A 25,713-nucleotide genomic window follows, 5' to 3' on the forward strand; every position below is an offset into this window, starting at 1 on the left:
ACTGCTGTGGCCCCAGGTTCCGTACCTGGTTGGGGAACTGAGATCCTGCAAGCCGCACAGCTTGGTGGCCAAAAAAAAAAAAGTGAAAAGACAATAAATGCTGGAGAGGGTGTGAAGAAAAGGGAACACTCCTACACTGTTGGTGGGAATGTAACTTGGTAAAGTCACTATGGAGAACAGTATGGAGGTTCCTTAAAAAACTAAATATAGAACTAGCATATGATCCGTGAGCATGGTTATTTAAGAGGCGATTTGGAATGTGACCATGACATTCTGTGTGTGCACACAAAGGGCTCCTTAATGCACGTACTTATCAACCACGTTCTTACTACCAGCAGCCTCGCGTCCTCAGCCCTGGATTTCTCCACTTACACTGTTGCCACGGGATAGATGAATGATGTTCAAAGAACCATGTGCCCACATTCTCATTAATTCCTCCCCTGTGATTTAGGATGTTTGCCTTCACTAAGAGAGTCGAGGTTATTTTAGTAGCAGTTTCTGAGTAAAGGTAAATAGATCCTTAGAGAAAAAGTCTGCAACATTTCTGTTTCTGAAACTCCTTCCTAGACATTTATCTGCCCTACAGAAGTCAGCACGCTTTACAGCTGCACCTAAGGGTCCAAAGGGATGCCCAGGGCACGCGTCTCACCCTGCTCCTCTGACTGGCACAAGCGAAGACTGGACCTTCTGGGCAAGGTCGGTTTTCTGAGGAAAATGCTCAGATTTTTGCATTTTACTAGAAACCTGTGTGTAGTTCTCCTTCCCCAAATTGTAATCCAGGCTTGAGTGGCAAATGTGTCTGTTGAGGGGCCATTTCTTGCCCCCTGACTTGGAGTTTCCCTTCTGATGCTGAACAGTCTTTGCAGTACAATCCCCAGCAAAGAGGTATCCCTGCAGGTGAACAGCCAACCGTTCCCAGAACTTCCTGGCCTTTGTGCGTGTTTTGTATTCCACGTCACCACTGTGAAGCCCATTTCACCCTCAGTATTACCAGGTGCTTTTGCCCAAGGCTAATTTACCTGCTATGGCCTTGGTCACATGCACTGATCTGCTTGTGCTTACATATGGACTGAATGATTGTGTCCCCTCCAGATTCACATGTTGCAATCCTGACCCCTAATGTGATGGTACGAGGAAGTGGGGTCTTTGGAGCTGACTAGGTGATGAGGGTGGAGCCCTCACGAATGGCATCTGTGCCCTTGTAAAAGAGACCCTGGAGAGCTCCCTCACCCCTTCCACTGTGAGAAGATACAGTGAGAAGACAGCCGTCTATGAACCAGGGAGCAGGCTCTCATCAGACACCAAATCTGCCGGAGCCTTGATCTTGGACTTCCCAGCCTACCAAACTGTGAGAATAAATGTTTGTTGTGTAAGCCACCCAGTCTGTGGTATTTTTGTCATAGCAGCTGGACCAGACTAAGCCATGCCTGGTCACATGGGTGGGCCACAGAGCCAGACAAGGAAGATGCTCCCACACATCTGTGCTGCATTTCCTCCACAACTGAAAATACCGCGTCCCGTCTTAAATCAAAGCCCTGGAGAGCTGTTTTATCCTTTCAGAATGGTTTCAGCGAGGGACCTTTCGTTAACCTATTTCGTAGATCTGAACTGTTCAATTCCCATCGGTGGACTGGAGCAGAAGGGAAGCCAATTGTAAATCCTCTAATGACAATCTCGGCAGAAACTGTTGGCCTTCGCTTGAAAATCCTGAAGTCCGGTGCCCATATGACACAGCCCAGCCTCCTCTGCCCCTCCCCCATAGTTCAGTAAAATCAATCCTTTTGCTAATTAATGTGATGAATGCAGACGCCAGTGCAGGTCTTGCTGCACTGGGTGCTTTTAGACACTCATTATTATTATTATTATTTTAACATCTTTATTGGAGTATAATTGCTTTATGATGTTGTGTTAGTCTCTGCTGTATGACAAACTGAATCAGTTATACATATACACATATCCCCATATCTCCTCCCTCTTGCGTCTCCCTCCCACCCTCCCTATCCCACCCCTCTAGGTGGTCACAGAGCACTGAGCTGATCTCCCTGTGCTATGCGGCTGCTTCCCACTAGCTATCTATTTGACATTTGGTAGTGTATATATGTCCATGCCACTCTCTCACTTCGTCCCAGCTTACCCTTCCCCTTCCCTGTTTCCTCAAGTCCATTCTCTATGTCTGCATCTTTATTCCTGTCCTACCCCTAGGTTTTTCAGAACCTTTTTTTTTTTAAATTCCATATATTTGTGTTAGCATACGGTATTTGTTTTTCTCTTTCCGACTTACTTCACTCTGTATGACAGTCTCTAAGTCCATCTACCTCACTACAAATAACTCAATTTCGTTTCTTTTTATGGCTGAGTAATATTCCATTGTATATATGTGCCACATCTTCTTTATCCATTCATCTGTCGATGGACACTTAGGTTGCTTCCATGTCCCGGCTATTGTAAATACAGCTACAATGAACATTGTGGTACATGACACTTTTTGAATTATGGTTTTCTCAGGGTATATGCCCAGTAGTGGGATTGCTGGGTCATATGGTAGTTTTACTTTTAGTTTTTTAAGGAACCTCCATACTGTTCTCCATAGTGGCTGTATCAATTTACATTCCCACCAACAGTGCAAGAGGGTTCCCTTTCCTCCACACCTTCTCCAGCATTTGCTGTTTGTAGATTTTTTGATGATGACCATTCTGACCGGTGTGAGGTGACACCTCATTGTAGTTTTGATTTGCATTTCTCTAATGATTAGTGATGTTGAGCATCCTTTCATGTGTTTGTTGGCAATCTGTGTATCTTCTTTGGAGAAATGTCTGTTTAAGTCTTCTGCCCATTTTTGGATTGGATTGTTTGTTTTTTTGATATTGAGCTGCATGAGCTGCTTGTATATTTTGGAGATTAATCCTTTGTCAGTTGCTTCATTTGCAAATATTTTCTCCCATTCTGAGGGTTGTCTTTTCATCTTGTTTAAGGTTTCCTTTGCTGTGTAAAAGCTTTTAAGTTTCATTAGGTCCCATTCGTTTATTTTTGTTTTTATTTCCATTTCTCTAGGAGGTGGGTCAAAAAAGGATCTTGCTATGATTTATGTCATAGAGTGTTCTGCCTACGTTTTCCTGTAAGAGTTTTATAGTGTCTGGCTTTACATTTAGGTCTTTAATCCATTTTGAGTTTATTTTTGAGACACTCGTTATTTAGGTAGTGTAGATTCTGAATATTTATTAATTTTTTTATTTTTCTTTTGGTCCATATGGCATGCAAGATCTTAGTTCCCCAACCAGGGATAGAACCTACACCCCCTGCAGTGGAAGCGTGAAGTCTTAACCACTGGACAACCAAGGAAGTCCCAGATTCTGAATATTTAACATGAAAGAACGTGTGAGAATGATCTGGGGGAGGGAATGAATGATCAGGAGAAGCACATCTCTCACATCCTCTGGGCGATGGTGCCCTCACCCCGCCCTTTGCCTGGAGGCTGAACCCTGACCCCTGGTCCAGCTCTCCACCTCCAGTTTCCTCACCCAGACTCCACCTCCACTCTAGTTTAGATATTGATACTGTGTTTTTAGACTGGTGAAAACAAGAAGGACAAGTTTGCTTAAACTGGCAGTGAATTCGAATGGGAAACCAATGGCCATCTACTTAAAACGAGAAAGAGTTCTGTAAGATCAAATCCACTTTATTGGATGATTTTTTTTAGCAGTGTAATGGTGTTCTTTTTAATAAGAAGACTGACAAATCCTACACTGGGAGGAAGGGATTTGACACAGGAGTTTAAGAGGATGTCATTAGCAAAAACCAAGTTGAGCAGAATAAGTGGCTTCTTCCCCAAAGCAATGACTCCCCATCTAATCTCTTTTCACGGCTCATTAATTCTCTCAGGATCAGAAAAGAGGCGTTTCCCAATTATCCTGCCACAGGAGAACGTTGCTGGGGGCTGGAAGCTGACGGTCCACAGCACTGCACAGGGGCGACCGGAAGAGGTGAGGCGGCCTTACCTCTGCAGCCGAGCTCAGGAGCTGCCCTGGGGGCGGGGGTTATGTAGGATGAGGGCACATCTGTGTTTGGGAGACTCTGCTTGGCCCAGAGGCCCTGCCTCCTCTGATTACCTGTGGCCTTGAGCCAACGAACTAACCTTGCTGAACCTCAGTTATCTCTGTGGTAGCAAGGGGTTCCTAAGAGCTTCTCTGCAGTGTTTTGAGAATTCAGTGCCATCTTCCGGGCAAGGGCCTAACCCATCGCTGGGCACGTAGTAGGTGCGCAGTAAATGGTGTTTGTGCAGAGATGTGTTCAGGGCATATTCTTAGACAACAACAGGCAACTTTTGGTGGGGGTTTCGTTTTAGTTTCTGGCAACTTCCGTACAAAAACTTCGAGTTTCTGTGGCTCTCAGCTCACGGGAGAGACAGGGCGGAGGCACGCTGGGAGGCAGGCGTGGGACCGGCATGTGCCAGAAGGTGCCCAGCTGTTACCGATCACGAGCAGGAGGGCTCCCCCAGACAGACCAGGGCTCCTTCCCCTCCGTCAAGGCCAGCTGCTCCGGCCAGGGCCTCAAGCAGCACGAGGAAATGAGCAGCTCGGCCACTGCCGAGCACGAGGCATCTGGAGGGGAGAGTCACGGGCACAACCCATTCAGCCTGGCCCAGGACCAGGGGCCTTTGGGCAAGGCTGTGGAGACCTAGCAGGTGTCAGAATGATGGGGAGAGGATGACTAGGGGGACTTACCTTCTTCTGAGCTCCTGGGGGCTTCTCCCTTACAGGGAACGGTTCCAGAGAGGAAGGACGTGGAAGCTGAGGCAGGAAGTTAGCTCCCAAGGCTTTTAGGGTCTGACCCATGAGAACATTCTTTGGGATCTTGGAGATGCTGAGGCCTGTGGGAAGCCCCCCTTACAGCCTGGCTCACCTGTCTGTGGCCCATCAGAGGCGATGGGTGATCTCAGAGCCGTGCAGCTAAGGGCTGGGACCCACAGGTGGCTTGTGGGCAGATGCAATGTTTTTAAAGTGATCTCCACTGAGGTTCCAACCTTCGTCAGACTTTACATCGAGTGAGTCCATGTTTATACAAGAACTTCCAGGAAATGATTTGAAGAATGTTTCAAAACTTTAGTTAGATCAATTGGTAATCAAGAAAGGCTTGCCTTGGAATACAAAGGGCAGTTGTCTTGCATTTGAATTTTCTTGGGACAAAGCAGCTAATGTGTACACTGGGATTACTACCTGCTTCATCCCAGTAGAGTGAGCTCTGGCCCTCAGAGGGCTTTCGAATAGGACTGTGCTCATTTCTTCCTCTTCTGTTGCCTCCACAGCGTCTGTAGGTGGCTGACGGACGTGATGTGGCCCAGGTCCCTGGAGGCCACTGCCGAGCTAGGGAACAGGAGAGTGGCTCACGTGGCCACCTGGGGATGCTGAAGAGGCAGGTGTGAAACAGGCCCAGGACCCAGTCCAGCTGCAAGGCTAGCTTCTCCCGTGGTTTCCCCGTGCTTGCTTAGCTGCCTCACCGAGGGCGCTAAACCTGCAGGCACTGATGATCGGTTTTGACAAAAGCAGCATTTAGATCTGCTGGGGGTGGGAGGGGCGCGGGAACAGTCCTGCAGTGCAAGGCTTGGATCTGGCGGGCCTGGGCTGAGGACGGGCCCTCCTGTCTGACAGTTCCAGCTGTAGCTCCTCCACCCCCAAGGCATCCGGTCTTAGTAACAGGCTCCCTGCCTTAGATTCCTGATTGTGAGCAGTTCCCCACTGCGGTGCGCCAGCCTGCCTGTTCCCCTTTCCCCGGAGGGCAGGATTCCAGCCCATTCCCGTTCCCTCCAAGCCCTGCTTCACCGCAGAAGGATGCCAGGAGCCAGGACTCAGCACCGCGCCTCTGTCGGGAAGACCCCACCGCTCACTGATTTCCGGCGCCCGCCTGTCCAGATCCAGCCCCCAGGCCCAAGCACCGGGGTCCCCCTCCCCCCACGTGTGGATGCCTGCTTCTCTTCTCTGCAGCCCCAGGACCTGGAAAACCCAGCCCCAGGGGGACTGGGCCTGAGATCCAAGCCCGGTTCCCTTGGCTCTGCCTTAACTGCCTGCTCTTCCTCCTAGGGAAGGCCCTTTGTGTCTGGGGCAGGAAGATGCTTCCATTTTCAAAGGCCGGCTGAGCACTGTGCAGTGGTGCTGAGGCCTCCCTAGTTCTGTGACCAGAACATCTGACAGCTCTCTCCAGGTCTAGGTGAGCTAATGAGGAACCGGTCGGCCTCTACCCATGCCAGACGTGCCCCATCGCTGTGACAGCTGCACCGTCTGTCCGTCCTCTTCCTGCGCCTCTAGACTGGAAAGGAAAAACCTCTGCCATTGTCATTTTTTTTTTTTTTTTGGTGGTGCCACATGGCTTGTGGAATCTCAGTTCCCTGACCAGGGATTGAACCCGGGCCCTCGGCAGTGAAAGTGCCAAGTCCTAACCACTGGACCGCAGGGAAGTCCCATGCCGTTGTCCGCTCAACTCTCTCTTAACGTTCACCCCCTTCCTGATTCTCCGTGTCTGCAGGGTGAGGGTGACGCCACCCCCTCCCCTGGCCATCATCTCTGCTCTCCAGGCCCAGCCGCCGTGTTACACTCCCGCCTGCCGGAGGGGAGGCCCAGGGCCCAGGCCTAGGCACCAGCTGAGGGTCGCCAGCCTGGGCTCAAAGGCGACGCCGCCTCTGCAGGCACCTCTCCCGTTGCTTCATGTCCGTACGTCGCCTGGTAACAGAGGTTGAAGTCAGCGATCTCGGCGACAGTTGCTGCTGCTGCTGATTTTAAAGTTCGAGTTGCCTGCCTTTCTCTGTGCTTCGTCCCTCCCCCTCCCTGTTTCACACCCACTGGCTCTCCCCGTCCTCTGACCTCAGCATTCTCCCTGGATCGCACCGTGGGCTTTCTGAGATTGTGAGTGAAACCACAGTGAAGCTTAGAAGAACTTTGAGATTCTTGGGCCAACAGTCCCAGCAAAGATCCCGCTGCCGGGGTTCTCTCTCAGGTGGGAGGTGCAGGCACGGTGTGGCTGGGAAGGCCAGGAAGTGACCGACGGAGACGCTGCACGTGCCCGAGGTGCTCTGCGGCCCAGGGCCCCGACTAAATGTCACCCAGAGGAAAGCAGTGATCTGTAGGCTGCATTAGACACACAGAACACAGCAGGGGAAAACACACACTTCACAGGTAATGCAGGGATCGCCCAGCAAGGGCCTTGCACTCTGTAGCGCACTAAGTGGTCACTGGTCACAGATTTGCAAGGAACTGCTGCCAGACTTGGATCAACCTTAACCCCGAAGTCTGTGAGCTCCCCCGAGGACCGGGGGTTTGAGCTTCCGGGCAGGCAGAATCTCCCCGCCCCGAATCCACAACAAGCCCCAGGGTGATCAGAATGAGGGGAAGGGGGCGACAGCCCTCTCTAGGTGTCACCCCTGGAGGGCTGCTGCCAGTGGGGGTGTGAAACCCAAAGAGAAAGGTGATCCGGGCCAGCTGGCAGAGAGAGGGGTGTGAGGACAGAGGCCACCTGTGTGTTTCATTGTGGGGCAACCCCTCCTGGCCTGGCCCTTAGCCAGTGTGACAGAGGCCAGGGGAGAAGAAGCAGCCCTGCCACGGGGGCCCAGGCAAGAGCCGGCAGGTGCCAGGACTGGGTTACTTCTCCTCCCCACAGAGCCTAACGGCTCCTGGCTGACCCCCAGCACACTCAGCTGGTTCACCCCTCCACCCCCAGCCCTGCAGCATCTGTGCTCATGAGAAGCCAGTGAGGGGAGGTCGCGGGGAGAGTGCCGTCCTCACACCGAGCCCCTGGTCTCCCGGGACCCACTCGGACCCTCAGGCTCTTCCTCTCCATCCTGCTCAGCCTCCGCGTCCAGCTCTGCTCCAGCACAGACTCCCGGCAGTGGGGGACTGGGGAGGTACTGCAGGAGCCGGCCTTCCCGCTTCACTTCTGCCAGCTCCTTGGCACAGCAGCTGGGCGTGTTGGTTTCATAGGTGTCGTGGAAGGTGTTGTAGTCCACCTCATAGAAGCCCTTTTCCAAGGTGAGGACTGGAGTGAATCGGTGGCCCCAGAGCACCTCCGTATCCATGTAGGAGCTCCGTGCTTGGCAAGTCATGCCTGGGTGAACAGAAGGCACACGTGTTAGGAGTGGCCACAGCCATCCATCCATCATCTACCCATCTGTCCATCCATCTATTCACCTATCCATCCAATCACCCACCAATCAGTCATCCATCCATCCATCCATCCATCCACCCATCCATCCACCTATTCACCTATCCATCCAATCATCCACCAATCAGTCATCCATCCATCCATCCATCCACCCATCCATCCACCTATTCACCTATCCATCCAATCATCCACCAATCAGTCATCCATCCATCCATCCATCCACCCATCCATCCACCTATTCACCTATCCATCCAATCATCCACCAATCAGTCATCCATCCATCCACCCACCCATCTATCCACCTATCCATCCAATCACCCACCAATCAGTCATCTGTCCATCCATCCATCCACCCATCCATCCATCTATTCACCTATCCATCCAATCACCCACCAATCAGTCATCTATCCATCCATCCATCCACCCATCCATCCATCTATTCACCTATCCATCCAATCATCCACCAATCAGTCATCCATCCATCCATCCATCCATCCACCCATCCATCCACCTATTCACCTATCCATCCAATCATCCACCAATCAGTCATCCATCCATCCATCCATCCACCCATCCATCCACCTATTCACCTATCCATCCAATCATCCACCAATCAGTCATCCATCCATCCATCCATCCACCCATCCATCCACCTATTCACCTATCCATCCAATCATCCACCAATCAGTCATCCATCCATCCATCCATCCACCTATTCACCTATCCATCCAATCATCCACCAATCAGTCATCCATCCATCCACCCACCCATCCATCCATCCCTCCGTCCACCCTATCATCCATCCCTCCATCCATCCAATCATTCATCAAGCGCTTGTTGAACGTCTGTGCTAAGCACGATGCAGATAGAAAGCTGAATAAGACACGATCCTTGCCCTGAAGGAGCTCAAGGAGTGATGGAGGCAGAAAATTAGAAATTAACAGTGCAAGGTTTTGGAGTTGGTTCCTAGAGACTGGAGTGGATAATTCAGAAATGGACGTGGTTCCTGAAAATGCATTAAGTTCTAGAAGAGTGAGACAAGAGAAGAGGCAGGAAAAGTGTTTGAACAAAGATAAATTCAGCATGGCTGAACCCAGAGAAACTGACAGGCACTTAGAACACCCAGGGGTTGTTTTGGGTGGATACACATGGGCAGAAGTCTACATGCGCGTACACACACACACACACACACACACACACACACACACACACACACTCTCACAGCATGGCTCCTTGATTGGAGCATGCCCCAATGTCTCCATTCCCTGTCCGCTCAGCCCTGGCATGCCTGTGTTATTTTTAGGTGCTGCTTTCTCTCCAGAGAGGGCAGCTTTGTTTATGGATGAGGACGCCTTTGAGCTCAGGGCCATGGGGAAGCAGCTTTCTGATATTTAATCTTTCAGCCAAGGAAGGTCCTAGCTTGTGCTCTTCAGGGACTGCTCCAGCCCCCCAGTTTGGACGTTCTCTGGCAGGGGTCTCATACACACCAGACCCAGGGCAGAGGCTGCTCCCCACTCGGTGCTCGGTGCTGGGCAACTCCAGTGTACCCCACATGCTGCGGCTCGCAGCCTGCTGTCTGCTCTCAGGGTGCTGCCTGCACCAGGCCTCTCCCCTCTGTCCTTGGACAAGCCCCTCAGCTCAGCAGAGGTGCAGAGGCCCAAGCTGGGCACTGACCAGCCTAGACACGGGCCAGGTGTCTGCAGGCTCGGGGGCCTCAGGAAAAACAGCAGGACAGGACCTCCATGGAAGCTTTGGGCCAACCCTCTTGGGGTCTTCCTGCCCTTCTTCTGTCCCACCGCTTGGGAGGGGGCTGCCCCACGGCTGGAAACCCACCTGTGTGTCTGGCAGCCATGTTCCAACGCACTTGGAAAGGACAGAAGCCCCTCTGGGTGACAGGCCACTGCGCGGGGGGTGGCAGGCACTGCGCGGGGGGTGGCAGGCACTGCGCTTCACATACGCTACTCCATTTCGTCATTTAACCCCGAGTGAGCCTGTGAAGTTTATTATCCTCATCTTGCTGACAAGTTGAGCAATCTGCCCAAACTCACACAGTCAGGCTGCACAGAGCCGTGCTGGTCAAACCTCGGCCTGAGCTCACAGCCCGTACTTGTCTCCATAGGTGTGGCCAGCAAGCTCTTAGCGATGCTGAGATCAGAGCCAGTGTGGGTGGGTGGTCTCCTTCTCGTCTCCCTGCAGACCCAGGGTTACCCAGGTCATGCGGGCAGAGGAGGTCAACCAGGTGGGGGGCCAGCCTCAGGACCTGACTTTGAGGCATCGTGAGGGAGAGGCCAGCGGGTGGCAGTGAGGGTGGGGGTGGGGCAGAGGGGCCGTGCTTAGGCACCGCTTTCCTGTTTGTCCCCGCGTCTCTGACCTGACCCCTCCTTTGTGGCCTCCAAGTGGAGCTTTTTTCCCAGAATCTCAGCCCACGTTCTGATCCGAGCCCGGCACCAAGGTCAGGGTGACCCGCAAGCCCCTGGCACTGTGGGAGGAGACTCCCTGCATCCCAACTGTCCTGGCCCCAAGGGCTCCCTCGGCTGCCACCATATGCCGCCTGGCCAGGCTCAGCCCCCGAGCAGCTCCCTCCGCCCAGGTCTCTGGGGCCTGTTCGCACCCCAGCCGGTTCCACTGGCTCCGATCGGGAGGGTCTGTGGCTGCCCGGTCCGAGTCTCGCACCCAGCACCCAGCTTCTCAGGAGGCCAGGAAGGCTTGTTTGGCCACCTTTGTGCCAGCCCCCAACGTTTTGCGGGAGAGTGTGGCGTGGCAGACAAGCTGTAGTCACAGACCTGAGCATGAACCCTTCCAGTCTGCACAAAGCTGCTACCACATCTTTAACAGGAGCTTAACGTCAGCCCTCCATGTTGTTGCCAGATTAGAAAAATATGTATATTCCGAGCCCGGGTGAGATTTCTGCAAGTCATCCTTAGGGTCAGACCTGTGGCTCAGACTCCTTCGTGAGTGAAGAGAAGCGGGGCAGGAGAAGGGGAGGAAGCAGAGGTGGGTGCAATGTTAGCGGGGGCTCCTCGGCCCAGGAAATACAGCGGGGACACGGGGTCCCCCAGGCCTTGGGCTCCCCGAGCCCCGCACAGAGCTCGGCCTTGGGAAGCGCTCGGCTGCCCGTGAGTCCGTCGCTGGGCAGGGAGGGGCTGGCCGGGCACGTGTGGGTGTGATGCACGGTTTTCTGCACACCTCGTGCTCATGGAGCCCTTTCCACAGGGAAGACGAGGGGCAGCCAGCTCCACAGGGACCCACAGGGGCCCACAGGTGTCTCTCCCCAAAGAGGATTCTGTGACTTTGGGAACCTTGGGTTTGGGAAATGCCGCACCCTGTCCTCTCCTCAGGAGGTGATTCACACGTAAAAAGGCAATGCCAAGTCCTACCGTAAGAAGCCGGTTCACCTTTGTTTAACCCGGAGTTTCCCAAAGTTATTTGCTCACAGAAGTCTCTTTGGGTGACACCTGCTCCACGATGGCAGTTAGGTGTAGCCTGTTGGAACCCAGTGCTGGCTTTGGGTCACCTGGCTTTGACCTGCATCCTGGCTCCATGACTTAGGAGCCCTTGCTCCTGGGCAAATAATTTGCCTGTGCCTCTGTTTTCCTATCTGCAACTGAAGGAAAACTATCTCACTCGATGAGCTACTGCGAGTTTAGAGTCTAGAATGGGCCCAGATGTTGGGCGGGTTCTGTACACCTTAGCTGCTCTCATTCCTCCATCTTGAGGAACGGTACCCCCCCAGATCACCATGCAGGGGTCGGGCCGGTTGAGCTGCCGTCTGGAGACTCCACCTTCTGGAGACCTGGCAGTGGCCTGAGGGGAGGGGCCAAGGAGGAGAAAGCATCTCACCTGTTGCCTCCACCATCCCTTCCAGGATGACCACGATTTCAAACTCTTCCTGATTCAGCTGGGCCCGCGACATCTCCCAGAAAGGGCTCTTCTCGTTGATCTCGTGAGAGATGATGAGCGGGGACACCAGGAAGAGGCGGTCGTCCCCCGTGTCGAAGCCCACGTTGATGTCGGTCTGGTTCAGCGGGATGAACTCCCCCTCCTTGGTCTGCCGGGACTTGATGAGCTTGGCGCGGATGGAGGCTTCCACGATGTGCGAGTTGCGAAGGTCGCCCACGCGGAACATAAGGCAGAGCTTCTCGTCCCGCAGGGAGATGACGGCGTTGCTGGAGAACATGAGGGTCTCGGCCCTCTTCTTGGGCTGGCTGATCTTGACGAACATGCAGCCCACCATGAAGGCGTTGACGATGGAGCCGAGGATGGCCTGGACCAGGAGGAGGAGGATGCCCTCCGGACACTTCTCCGTGATCACCCGGAAGCCGTACCCGATGGTGGTCTCGGTCTCGATGGAGAACAGGAAGGCAGACACGAAGCCACTGAGGTTTTCGACACAGGGGATCCACTCCCGGTCCCCGATGTGGTCCAGGTCACCCCGGATGTAAGCAATGAGCCACCAGATGAACCCGAAGAACAGCCAGGTGACGGTGTAGACCATGGTGAAGACGAGCAGGTTGAAGCGCCACTTGAGGTCCACCAGGGTGGTGAAGAGGTCGCTCAGGTAGCGGTAGGTCTCCTGGACGTTGCCGTGGTGGACGTTGCACTTGCCGCTCTTCTCCATGTAGCGCTGCCGGGGTTTCTTGCCCTCCGCCAGCAGGCGTGTGCGGTCGGTGGCGATGGGGATATAGTCGCGGGCCTGCTTGGGAACCTTCTTAGGGTCCCTGGGAGTGACCCCAATCTCCATATCCTGGTTCATGGCATTCCTAGAATCGCCAGCCATAGCTGGGCTATGCTGAATTAAAGAAGACATCATCAGAGGGCCAATAGGCACAAGAAAAGATGCTCAACATCAGCTAATTATTAGAGAAATGCAAATCAAACTATGAGGTACCACCTCACAGCAGTCAAAATGGCCATCATTAAAAAGTCTACGAATAGCAAATGCTGGAGAGGGTGTGGAGGAAAGGGAACCCTCCCACACTGTTGGTGGGAATGTAAGTTGGTGCAGCCACTATGGAAAACAGTGTGGAGGTTCCTCAAAAAACTAAAAATAGAGATGCCATATGAGCCAGCAATCCCACTCCTGGGCATATATCTGCAGAAAACTCTAATTCGAAAAGATACATGCACCCCTATGTTCATAGCAGCACTATTTACAATAGCCAAGACATGGAAGCAACCTAAATGTCCATCAACAAATGAATGAATAAAGAAGATGTGGTACATATATACAATGGAATATTACTCAGCCATCAAAAAGAACGAAATAATGTCATTTGCAGCAACATGGTTGGACCTAGAGATTATCATACTAAGGGGAGTAAGTCAGAAAAAGAAAGACAAATACCATAAGGTACCACTTATATGTGGAATCTAAAATATGATACAAATGAACGTATCTACCAAACAAAAACAGACTCAAAATATAGAGAACAGACCTGTGGTTGCCAACGGGGAGCAGGGGTGGGGGGAGGGAAGGATTAGGAGTTTGGGGTTAGTAGATGCAAACTATCATATATAGAATGGATAAACAACAAGGCCCTACTGTATAGCACAGGGAACTATATTCAATATCCTGTGATAAACCATAATGGAAAAGAACATGAAAAAGAATATATATATATATATATATATATGTATAACTGAGTCACTTTGATGTACAGAAGAAATTAACACAACATTGTAAATCAACTATATGTCAATAAAAAAAAAAAATCATCATCAGTGAGGTGGACCATTCTGATTCACAGAAACCCTGAACTTCAAGGTCACTCTGCCTTTGTGCCCTCAAAGACCTCTCCTCTAGTGTACAGTGGACCAATAGATGTGGACCAGCAGCAGGCTGGGAGATGCTCAGGGCAGGGACCATGTTTTCTTATATTATTCACTTATACCCCTGGTGCCTAGTACAGGTTCTAGCATATAATGGAAGCTCAATAGTTGTTTGTTGAATGAATAAACGAACGCATTCCAGGTGCAAACTCCACATTTAGTGTTTAAAGGCTTTAAAGAAATCTGGGAGCAATTTAAAAAATAGTAATTGCAACACTTTATTAAATGGCTACTGTATTCCATGCCTGATACATGGACAGTCACTTGTTATCTCCACAACAACCCGTGGGAGCGAGAGCTTGTAATCTCCATTATAGAAACACTGCACTGTTTGCTCAGGCATCAGGCTTATTTCCAACAGTCTCTCTCCCTCCTTTAGAATATAAGCCCCCCACCCCCCAGCTCAATTTGGGGTCTGTTTTGTTCCCTGATACATCCCAAGTACCCAGAGCATAGCCTGGCACATACTATGTACTCAAAAATTACTATTGAATAAATGGATGAATAAATAAGAAATGAGTCCCAAAGAGGATAAGTGACATCCAGGTGGAAGAGCTGATATTTGGGTTCTCGCTGGTCAGGCCCAAAGTCTATGCTGTTTCCTTTATCCCTCCCTGTCTTCTTTCTTTTTATCTGAGATCTTAGCAGCAGACAGAAAGGAAAAGCAACATGTGTCTGATTCACCTTGCGGTCACTCCTACCGTCTGAGCCGAAGGTCTGTGGCCGTTTGAACCCTTACGAATATGAAAAATTGCTGTGTAGACCCACCATTAAAAATTCTGATACAGTAATTCCTTGCCCTCTAAGAAACTGAGATGGGCAGGCTGTTAATGCCCCAAGGTTTTCAAAAGGGCTATAAAATATTTTTGGAGTATATGCTGCACTTTAAAGAAACACCCAGAATCCTGTAGTACTCAGTCTACTGTTTTTCTGATATTCTGCTCACCGTCATTTAAAATGCTCCCAAGACATGAAGCTGGGCAGGACCGTGAGACTGCAACAGCAATAGCTTCAATGTCTGCCCAGTCCTGAGCCAGGCACCTCGCTAAGACGCTAATATCGCATGAGCTCATTTAATCCTCCCAACAGAGCTCTTACACTAGTACTGTATCATCACTCCATTTTCAGACAAGGAAAATGAAGCTCAGGTGGTAAGTGGCTGACTTAGGTTTGGGATCTAGGTCTGTCTGGCTCCAGCCCCGGGGGTTCACAGCCCCCAACACCCAATGGCCTGCAGACCTTGAGGTTCCAAGGAGCACGCTGAGACTGGTGAGCTGCTCCTTCTAGAAGGTTCTAGGAGCTTCTGATCCTGGGGATACTATCATTCAGCCCTTCTTCATCTCTATAAGCAAGTTCTTGACTTCACAGTTACGCCCCTTCCCAGGAAACTGTGTCCCTGATAGAACAACCTAGATGAATGTTCTATAAACCACGAGTCAACCGCCTGATTGACTGAGTGAGGAAGATCTCACCCATCACAGAGAGGCAGACCTTTCCTCTGCTGCCTGAGTGGCTGCAGCAATTCCAGGGTAACCTTTAAAATATCATAGTGAAGGGTCATAGGAAGTGCTGTTTGTCTCAGACATCCACTGGCCATTTCCCGTTCTGCACAGGCCACCTGCTCCTTGCCCCACGCATGGTGGTTACAAAGATAAATGGAACTAGGAGGGCATGCTTGCTGCTACTTTGCAGAATCCCAAGCACGATTTTGCTCTGCCCCTTAGCCAGGAGACCATTGACTGAAAACTCGACCAGAGAGTGCCCAGAAATGCTGCTGATCTTGAGGCTCTGGGTGCTCCTGGGGACCCCAGCTGCTGGAACCCAGACGGGGGTCCGTTAGGAGTGCTGCCTGTGACTTCTCAAGACCCTGACGTTGGGCAGGGCAGGCTCAGCACCGGCAAGAATGAGTCACCGGCCAGGGCGCCTGGAAAGCACATCAGCTGCCCTCAGCTCTTTCAGGAAAGGAGCTTTCTGCTGATTTTCTGCACTATTTCCTTCTTTACTTTTAAGCATACTTTCATACGTTCTTGCAGAAGAAGGCCTTGTTCTGTGATGGAAACAGAAAAAGGCTTTCTGGGACACCTCAGCCCACATCTGAAAACGTTTTGTCTCCAGCAGACAGGAAAAGAGGTTGGCTTCTGATTTGATATTGGCACCCGTTCTCCACGTGAGCTCGAATCCTCTGCAGGAGTTATTACTCGTTCATCCCAGGGTGAGATCTGGACTCTAGCTCAGCTTTCAACACACCTGCTCTGTGATCCAAAGTAAAAGTCTTAACTTTCTTTGCTTCAGTCTGATCTGCTATAAACCTCGGATACTATTCTCCACCCCTCCAGTCCTCCATTACGGGGGAAAGGATATATGAAAATAAACATAAGTATAAATGTAAATAGTTACAAACTCTCCTTGAATTGAAATTTAATGCAATTTCCCAATAACCCCATTCTAAAGAAGACAGAGGCCGGGAGCATCTAAGTCAAGTATTTAAAGCCCCAGTGTGCAATCTGCAAGGCAGGTATCAGGCAGGGTCCCTTGACTACCTGGATTCCTTCTAAGAGTAAGCAAATTGCCCACCCTAGAAATCTTGGTCTCCAGTGCTGTGGCCCAACAAGTCAAAGGGTTTTCATGGACAATGAAGATTCTTTAATTAGATTTTCAAGATCCATTCTATTAATTTATGCATCCATTGAGCAAACACTAATTGATGAACTATTAATAGTTCAACTCGTGTGCTAAGAGCTGGTGATAAAGCAGTAAGATGAATGCAGACCCAGGCCTTGTATAGTTTGTATTCTAGCATTGCCTCTTTGAACCCAGGGGTCTGTGGAGACAGAGGCAGGGAGAAAGTGTTGGCCTGGCCGTGGCAAGCTGCTTGTGGGCACTGATCTCTGCAGAGCCAGGAAGAGGGCCTGACTTGAGCAAATCCCATTCAATCTCATCAAGCCCAACACTGCTCTTCATCTTTCATTCTCTCCTGCGTCCCTGAATGGAAAGCTGTGCCGAGACACGATGAAAGCTCTTGGGAAAGGCAGAGCTTCAAGTCCAGCAAAGTGGTTGAATCTCTTTGATATAAAAACACAAGTGGAGAAAGAATCAAAAGAGGCAAAATCAAAGGCAGTTGTATTTTAGATAATGCATTAGTGAATCTGACATCCATTTAAATGCACCTCTGCATTAAGAATTCCAAAAACACCTCTCACGTCCCCAGTGAAGAAAACTCTGTGTCATGGGGGTGCTTTAGAAAGTCATGGACGCAGCAGCTTGATAGAAACTGCACTTGGGGGCCAGCAGGTCTTCCTGAAGACAGCACTGGCCCGGGAATCTTGTCTCAGACTCAGTTCCCCTACTGTGAAATGGGCATAGCAGGCGCCCTTAGCAATTTCTTCCTTTCTCTCTTAGACACACTGGATCAAAGTCTGAGTTCCCTGAGATTTGGGATTTGGCGTGAGATTGGAGGAAGAGTAATGGAGGGAATATACCCATTTCTCAGACTGAGATACTTGTCTACTGTTCTATATGAGTCTATACGGCTGTACTGCTTGTTAAATATGAAAAGACTCCAAACTGGTTGATGAATAAGTTGCTCCAATGCCCTCAAAGACCCTCAAGGTGAGCAGGAAGTATAAAAGGTCTTACCAGTAGAGTATGTACTTGGAACAGAGAGGGCACATGAGAGTAGGAAGAATTCTTTTTTTTTTTTTTTTAAATCTTACCTACATCTTTTTTTTTTTTTTTTTTAATATTTATTTATTTATTTGGCTGCATCGGGTCTTAGTTACGGCATGCAGGCTCTTCGTTGTGGCGCTCGGGCTTCTCTCTGGTTGCGGTGTGTGGGCTCTAGAGTGCGTGGGCTTAGTTGCCCAGTGGCAGGTGGGATCTTAGTTCCCCGACCAGGGATTGAACCCGTGTCCCATGCACTGGAGGGCGAATTCTTAACCACTGGTCCGCCAGGGAAGTCCTGAGAGTAGGAAGAATTCTGAGAGGCCCCCATGATTCCTGCCCCCATACACTCCCTGTACACCCCCAGACGTGGGGATGGGGTTCTCACTCCTGTGCCTGGGTTTTGTGCTGGCCCAGTTGACTCTAAGCGAGGCAGATCGTTTGGGGGTGAGCCAGACCTAGTCAGAGAAGCCCTTAAAAGGACTGGGCTTTTCCTGAAGCAGGATACTGGAGGCACGAGAGGAATTTGACGAGACAGGTGTTTCCTTTGCTGGCTTTCAAGACGGAGGGGCATCGTGGTGAGGAATGTGGGTGGCCCTCAGGAGCCGAGAGCAGCCGCTCACTGACAGCCAGCAGGGGAATGAGGACCTCAGTCCTACAGCCACAGAGAATGAGATTCTGCCACTACCACAGGAGCCGGAGGAGGGCCTGAGCGCCAGACGCCGTGCAGCTGCTGATACCTGGGTTTTGGCCTCGTGAGACTTTGAGTGGAGAACGTGACCATGTGGCGTCTGGACTTCTGACCTTCAGAACCGTGAGCCGACCAATGGCGTTTTAAACCAGTACGTCTGTGCTCAGATGTGACGGCAGAAATAAACAACTAAAACACGACAGAAGAGGAAACCAGGTAATGACGAGTTAGGCACCAGATTGCCCAGCTTCCTACTTTACCTTGAGCTGAGGGACTTCCGGGGAGGTGACTTCTCTGTAAGCCTCAGTTACCTTATCTGTAAAATGCGGACAATAATAGTGCCGCAAAGAGGGTTGCTGTGACGATGAAACGAAAGGCGTGTGCACGGTGTGTGGCTGATGGGAGCTCTCCTAAGTGGTAGCTCTGTTATCCTCTGTCTAGGGGTGGGGGTGGGAGTTGGATGGGGGCAGGAGAGCTTCAAGCATCAAGGACGAGGAAGGAGGACCACCAGGGCCCTGTGCCTGCCGCGCCAGCATCGCGCTGCCATGTGGCTTCATTCCATTCACTCCTGCGAGGAGGGCATCGTCTTCATCTTACAAAGGCGGGAGCTAAGAGGGAGCTTAAATAACACACCCAGAGTCACACAGCATCTGCTGGGAGCTAAGACCCAACGCAGTGTCTAGATTCCACGGTGGCTGCACCAGATTGGCGCCTGCGGCTTGGAGAGGAAGAGGTCTTAGATGGCTCTGGTCTCTGTGGGGTCCTGGTGGGGAACCCCTCTCTCTTTCCCCAGAAGCCGTGCCTGAAGAACTTTCTAAGAACCTTCACTTTCGGTTCTTTTCACACCGAGGCAGAGACGGTTCTGGTGCTCAGATCAGGGCGTTTCTCTTGCATGTGACCTGCCTTCTCCACACAGGAGCGTGGGAAGAGGAGGAGGGGAGCCACCAGGGCTGGGGGGACAGGGGACCCCTGAGCGCAGTGGCCTGAGCATGGAATCGGGGTCACCAGCCTGGCTTTCCGTGACCATGACCCCTCTTCTCCCAGCCACCTGTCTCGGGCCAAATACCCCCACTGGGCTTGGAAAGGGCTGCTCCTGCCTCCTTCCTGTCTTCTGGGCCCCGGACAGTTCAGAGGCCCGGGAAGAAGCAGCAGGCACCTGGCCTCAGCCCACAGGCTGCCCACGTGGAGCCTGGTGTAGAAACAGCAGAGAGAGAGGCCAGGGCCCATGGACACGGGAGACCCAGGGGCTGGCTCAGAATGGGTGGGACTGGCCCGGAAACTGATGGCCGAGCAAGCCCCTCTTCAACCAGGAGAAATCGGCCATCAACTCCAGCCTCCTAGAGCCTGGGCCCAAACCGCACGATGGGCTGGCTCCTCCTAGGGCCCAGCCCTGGTTTCCCAGCTTTCACGGTTACTAACCTTGAAAACAAAACCAGAACTCTCTGTAGTGCATTCTGAGGTTTAATGGCAACTAGTCAGAAGTAATACATCTTTAAAAACCCAGCAGATATTTTGTTTAAAAGCCTCATCATTTTGCAGCTATTTGCAGCTATCAACTTAGGTGGGAGTCTATTCTCTATTTCCTGGATGTTTTGTGGTTTTCCTTCTTGAACCCAAGCTCAAAAAGTATCTGGGTGACACCACACGTGTGAAAGCCCATTGGAGACCGTGGCACACAAGATTCATTCATTCATTCATTCCTTCATTCAGTGAGTCGGTGACCCCCACTGAACGTCCCCTGCAAACGTGCATGATCGCCCTGGGGGGTGTAGAAGGAGGTGGCGCAGCAGTTCAGCCCTTTCCTGCTCTTTCCATTCACATTGCCAGGGGTCTTGTTAAAATGCAGATTCTGATGCAGTAGCTCTGGGGTTCCCAAGATCTGCGTTTTCTCAAGGAGCTCCCAGGGACCTCGATGCTCTGGTCCTCAGGCACCCATTGTGGGTGCCCACTGTGACCAGCTGGGGGGCTGGACGCCATGCTGAGGCCCAGGTCCCACAGCCCAGAAGCCTGACCCTGGCCACTCTCATGGCAGTGGAGACGGAGGACCCCTGCTCTATTTTCTGCCCTCAAGGAGCTCACGGAATGGTGGGGACACACAGGCAGACGGTGCACTAGAGAGTGACAGAGGGACCAAGGCACAGTTCTTGATTCAGCCTGGCCTGAGTGGGTGAGGAAGAGTAAGGAAAGACTTGGTGAAGAGGGTGCCCAGCGGGCGGGGTGAGGTGAGCTCTCGTGACACGAGACACGGGAGCCTCATAACAGCTCAGGCACTTAACGCCCACTCCATGCCACCGCTGTGCTGGGTGCTTCTTATGCATTGTCTCATTTAGTGCTCAAACATCTTAGCAGTTTCATTTACAGATCACAAAAGCAGAGTGATTTAGTAACGTGCTTAAGCCCACTCAGTTATTAAGAGGCAGGACTAGACATGTTTGACTCCAAACCTCTAAATGCAGCTCTAAAACACCTGGTCCAGGAGGCGGCGGACGACACATTCCGATCTGTGCTTGGAAACCAATTCATGATTTACTGCCGTGCTGTCCGTTCTGCCTGGGCTGCAGAATAGAGCTGGGGCCGTCCCCCCTCTCCTCCATCCACCCTCCTGCTTTTCGCCTGAGCTGAAAGCTCCCCGTGCTTACATCTGCTCCTGGACTTTTTCTCACCACCGCAGTATTTGCTCACACAGGTCCCCAGTTGCTCCAAGGAGACAGGGTGTCCGCATATCCCAGCCAACACCTGGTGTCTTGGTGTAAATCACCAAGCGCCCCTTTCACTCCCAGAAGCATCTCTGTGTGGATGTGCTGGGCTCTCCCAGGGCAGAGACCACTAGCCGGTGGCCACTGATCTCACTGTGAATGACTCTGGCTGGGCTTCCCTTCATGTCAGGGGTGTCTGCCTCTGCCAGGAGTGGAGCCAATACCTGTCCCACCTGAATGGGATGAGCACGCCGTAGTGACCAGAACCCAGGAGGCTGGTACCCAACTCGGCCGCCTCCAAAGGCAGATGAGTGAGGCCAGCGAACGGAGCTGCTGCTTCTCTGAACACAGACACACCTCACGTGCGTACTGACCAGACAATGTGCTTTCTCTTATTTTAATTCAAATATGAGACTTCTCAGACCTTCTTTTCCACATTTTTGATAGAGAAAAAGATTTTAAAAGATATAATTCCTATTCTAGGAAAAGCAATTATGCAAACCCATGGTAAATGCAATCAAAACTTGCTCTGGGTCCTGGGGATACTATAGGGAGTGGTGGGGACTGAGGTGAGCAAAGTACACGTGTGGTGCCACAGGGGGCAGCACTACTCAGCTGCAGCTAATTACTGTCATGCAAGAATGTGGAGCTGGTGCTGCAACATCTTCCACTTTCTTTTTCTAGAAAAACTAGAAATGAAGACTTTTAAACAGGAAATTTTGTTTTTTCAATGTTGACAACTAATTCAATGATTTCTGAAACACCGAGGGAGCCAAAAAAACATCTATCTGTGAGTCAGATTCAGTCTGTCAGCTGCCAATTTATACTCCTGGGCTCCCGAGACAGAGAGAGGCTCCTTCCCCACGTGGACATGTTGGCTGGGACTTTGAGTTACGCTGAGTGTGGTGTTAAGGGTTGTGGTCATGCCAATAAATTCTCCTCAGAGCCTCCTGTTTGCACTAATGAGTCTGCCATGTACACCACCTGTCAATCCTCAGTACAAAGGAAGCCAGGAGGCCAACGTAGGACTCACACGATAGCAAAGAGACAGAGAATGGGCTGCTGCTCGGTTCCCACCGTGGTCCCAACCAGCCCCGTCTCGCCGCCCATAGCCTTGTCCCCCCTCCCCAGACCCCTCCGTCGTGCAGAGGGCTGCCGTGGCCCCCTCTTCTCACCGTGCACCCTCTACCTACCTGCCTTCTCCTCCCAGTCACACCCCTTGCAGTTATGCTGCAGGAAGCAGGGTCTCCGGGAAGCATTACGCTCTCCACTTCACTGATGGCAGAAGTGGTTCCCCGTGGGAAGAGATTCTGACTAGAAATGCTTTGAGAAGGTGGAGGGAGCGCCCTCTCCGGGGCGGGGTGGTGGGCTGTGGGGCCAGGAGGTGGATCAGGTCAGGAGTTGTCTCTGGCTGGGACGTAATGGAAGCTGAGCATCCGTCATTAGGGGATCCTGAGCCAAGAGGGCTGTAGAGCGCAGCGGGAGGAGCGGGGTGGACCCCAGGCGCTGGCTTGTGCCCAGGAGGCTCTTCGCTGTCGCAGGCTCACAAGGGCTCAGGACGCGTGTGCTCCTTGTAGCCCTGCTCCTGGGCCAACGCCCAAGAAAGGGATTCTGCCGAGGTCTGCTACAGCACACTGAACGTTGGCACCCCTCTCTCTCAGATGCAAAACTGTCCCGTGACAAGGAAAACAGATATCATATGATATCGCTTATATGTGGAATCTAAAAAAATGGTACAAATGAACTTATTTACAAAACAGAAATAGAGTCACAGATGTAGAAAACAAACTTATGGTTACTAAAGGGGAAAGGTGGGGAGAGATAAATTAGGAGATTGGGATTAACATATACACGCTGCTATATATAAAATAGATAACCAATAAGGACCTACTGTAGTAGCACAGGGAACTCTACTCAATGCTCTGTAATAACCTATGTGGGAAAAGAATGTAAAAAAAGAATTGATATATGTATACGTATAACTGAATCACTGTGCTGTACACCTGAAACTAACACAACATTGTAAATCAATTATACTTCAATAAAAATTAAATAAAACAGTCCCGTGACTGCATGAGGGGGGCATGTACCAGGAGAAGGGCGGGGGGCTTTCAGCGGAACGTGGAGCCGGGACCACGTGGATGGAGGAACAGGCCTTGCCGGGTGGGACCCCCGGTCACCGCGATGTCCCTGCACGCCACCATCCTGACTGCTGAGCTGCTGAGGCTGCGGCAGGGGGGCCGCTGTGTAAGGTGGGGGAGGCTCAGGGCATGGGCGTCCTGTGCTGCCTGCGACTGCTCAGAATGACCTTCCCTGGGGAGCTGTCACAGACTGCCCGGCCCCTCCTGCTCAGGCCTCCCGGGTCTCCTTCCTGGGGCTGCCTCTGTCCCTCCCAGGGGAGCCCTTGAATCTGGTCCCTCAGCATGGGTGGGACTGTTGAGCAAAGTCAAGGTAGGGGTGTGGCTGCAGGGCCGGGGTCACTCCTAGCTAAGTCACCTGTCCCTAGGTTTGCCTCAGACATGCCCTGACCAGAGCCAGCTCTTTAGGGAGCGTCTATCCCATGTGTGCTGATTCCCCCATGCCCTCTGCACTCATTTTGTTTTTGTTTTAAATATGTGTTCAATTTACTTCCTGCAGTGGGTTATGCTGACTTATTTTTATTTAAATAGCCCTGGAAGTGAAATGTGTGTGTGTGTGTGCGTGGTTTTTTTCTCTGAACCAGATGTATATTAACCTTATGTGTATTCACTCACCTAATCAGCTCCACAACACTGTGGAGAAAGCGCAATGCGTCCATTATACAGATAAGGAGGCTGAGACTCAGGGAAGGTCACGTGACTGGGAAGCCGCAGGACCCGCTTGAACTGACACCGGGCTGACCACAGGGTCCACGCTCTCCCATTCTCCCACTCGACATCCATCCAAGTCCGGAGCACTAGACAGAGTGCAATCTTGATCCTGAATTATAATCCCAACTCTCCTGGCCACATACCTTGCCCTGAACTACACATCATTCCATAGATCCCTACCCTGGGTCTCTTTCCTGTATAAGAAATGGAAATATCCACAGGAATCGTAGTGTCAATGAAATACCTGCTGTTTTATCAGGAAAATTTTACTCCACCAAATACCAGTATAAGGCACTCGGCCCCCTAATCCGAATTGTTACTGGATAAGGGCAGGTATGAGGTATGAAATAATAGCAGTGTTATTACTCTATGGAATTATTATGGAATAATAATGGTAATTGCCATCTCCGTGGGGCCCATTCATAACTCTTGGGCTCATGAGACTCCTATGATTTTAGTCCCACTTTGTAGTTGGCTAGCTGTCCAAGGACCCACACATGCTGGCTAAATCACTCCCACGACGATGACACTTGACATGGAAACACAGACTATGAGGTTTTGGGTAATAAAAATGCCGGAAGATTTAACAATAGGTCTAGCAGGTGGCCTTGACCCCTGGCCGCACAGAGAAGGGGCTGGTCAGTGCCAAAAGGGTGAACCTGGGCCCTCAGAACCTCGGGCAGCCCAGACCAGGCCACTCATTCAGACTGCATCCTCGGACACGGGTCTCCACCACGATTCCAAGGAAGGAATAAAAGCTTCTGCATTATTTTTTGGTATCTGGAGAGGAACATGAGCCTTATTTGAAGTGCTGTGGACTAATCCTACGCTTACTTTGTCATTAAAGACACAAAAACATGGGGCGTTTGCGATACAGATAAAAAGCAAAGAGAGAAGGATTAAATGGTGTTTCACTGAAGGGTTTTTAAAGGAAGACAGAGTTCTCGTCTGAAATGAGAGCAGACAGATCTGGCATTTGCTTGTGGAGTTCAATTCTTTGGAGGAAACACAGACAAAAAGATCATTTTGATAGTATGTAAAAGATCTAGTTGAGTATATCTGAGTGAGTCCAAATATGTTCACTAATTTTTTAAAAATAAATTTATTTATTTATTTTTGGCTGCTTTGGGTCTTCATTGCCTCGTGCAGGGTTTTTCTAGTTGTGGCTAGCAGGGGCTACTCTTCCTTGCGGTGCGCGGGCTTCTCATTGCGGTGGCTTCTCTTGTTGCGGAGCTCGGGCTCTAGGTGTGCGGGCTTCAGTAGTTGTGTCACGCAGGCTCAGTAGTTGTGGCTCGTGGGCTCTAGAGCACAGGCTCAGTAGTTGTGGCGCACGGGCTTAGTTGCTCCACGGCATGTGGGATCTTCCCGGACCAGGGCTCAAACCCGTGTCCCCTGCATTGGCAGGTGGATTCTTATCCACTGCGCCACCAGGGAAGTCCCTATTCACTACTTTTTAAGAGGGCGAAAATCAGGCTTAATTTGAGGTACGGACTATGGATTTGAAAGGCTTAATCACATGTACCTGTCAAGCAATTTAATGTTTTGTAAGCACCTCATTGTTGGGCAATGCATCTATGGAACTGTAGTTGTGACTCAACTTCCCAACTCAAGTTCCCAACTCATTTGGCTCCCATTTGCTTAAGATGGAACATTTGTTGCCCTCCTTGGCAGGTGCTGCGGGACCTCATGGGTCCTTATGTCTATTCGTCTTAATACTCAGCCATGGTTTACTGGCCGCAGTCCAGATTCACCCTCCCAACCCCCTGCAGGAGATGCATGAAAAATCACGAATAAAAGGGCATGAAAATCAAATTAATTCATTTTACATTTTCCCCCCATTCGT

The 25,713-nt window shown here is 51.1% G+C and overlaps 1 protein-coding gene across 1 annotated transcript in view; it reads right to left on the minus strand.

Moving 5' to 3' along the window:
• Positions 1-3,715: 3,715 nt before the first annotated feature.
• The window catches only part of KCNJ5 (potassium inwardly rectifying channel subfamily J member 5), a 28,776-nt gene continuing 6,778 nt past the window's right edge, over positions 3,716-25,713 (minus strand). Inside the window, exons 3-4 of the mRNA XM_059930055.1 lie at positions 11,986-12,934; positions 3,716-8,088 (exon numbers count right to left, since the gene is read on the minus strand). Coding sequence (XP_059786038.1) covers positions 7,766-8,088; positions 11,986-12,922 — 1,260 coding nt within the window. The 5' untranslated portion in view covers positions 12,923-12,934 and the 3' untranslated portion in view covers positions 3,716-7,765. The remainder of the gene's footprint in view (positions 8,089-11,985; positions 12,935-25,713) is intronic.

Source organism: Balaenoptera ricei, chromosome 8 (assembly GCF_028023285.1).
Source record: "Balaenoptera ricei isolate mBalRic1 chromosome 8, mBalRic1.hap2, whole genome shotgun sequence".
Taxonomy (NCBI): Eukaryota; Metazoa; Chordata; class Mammalia; order Artiodactyla; family Balaenopteridae; genus Balaenoptera; species Balaenoptera ricei.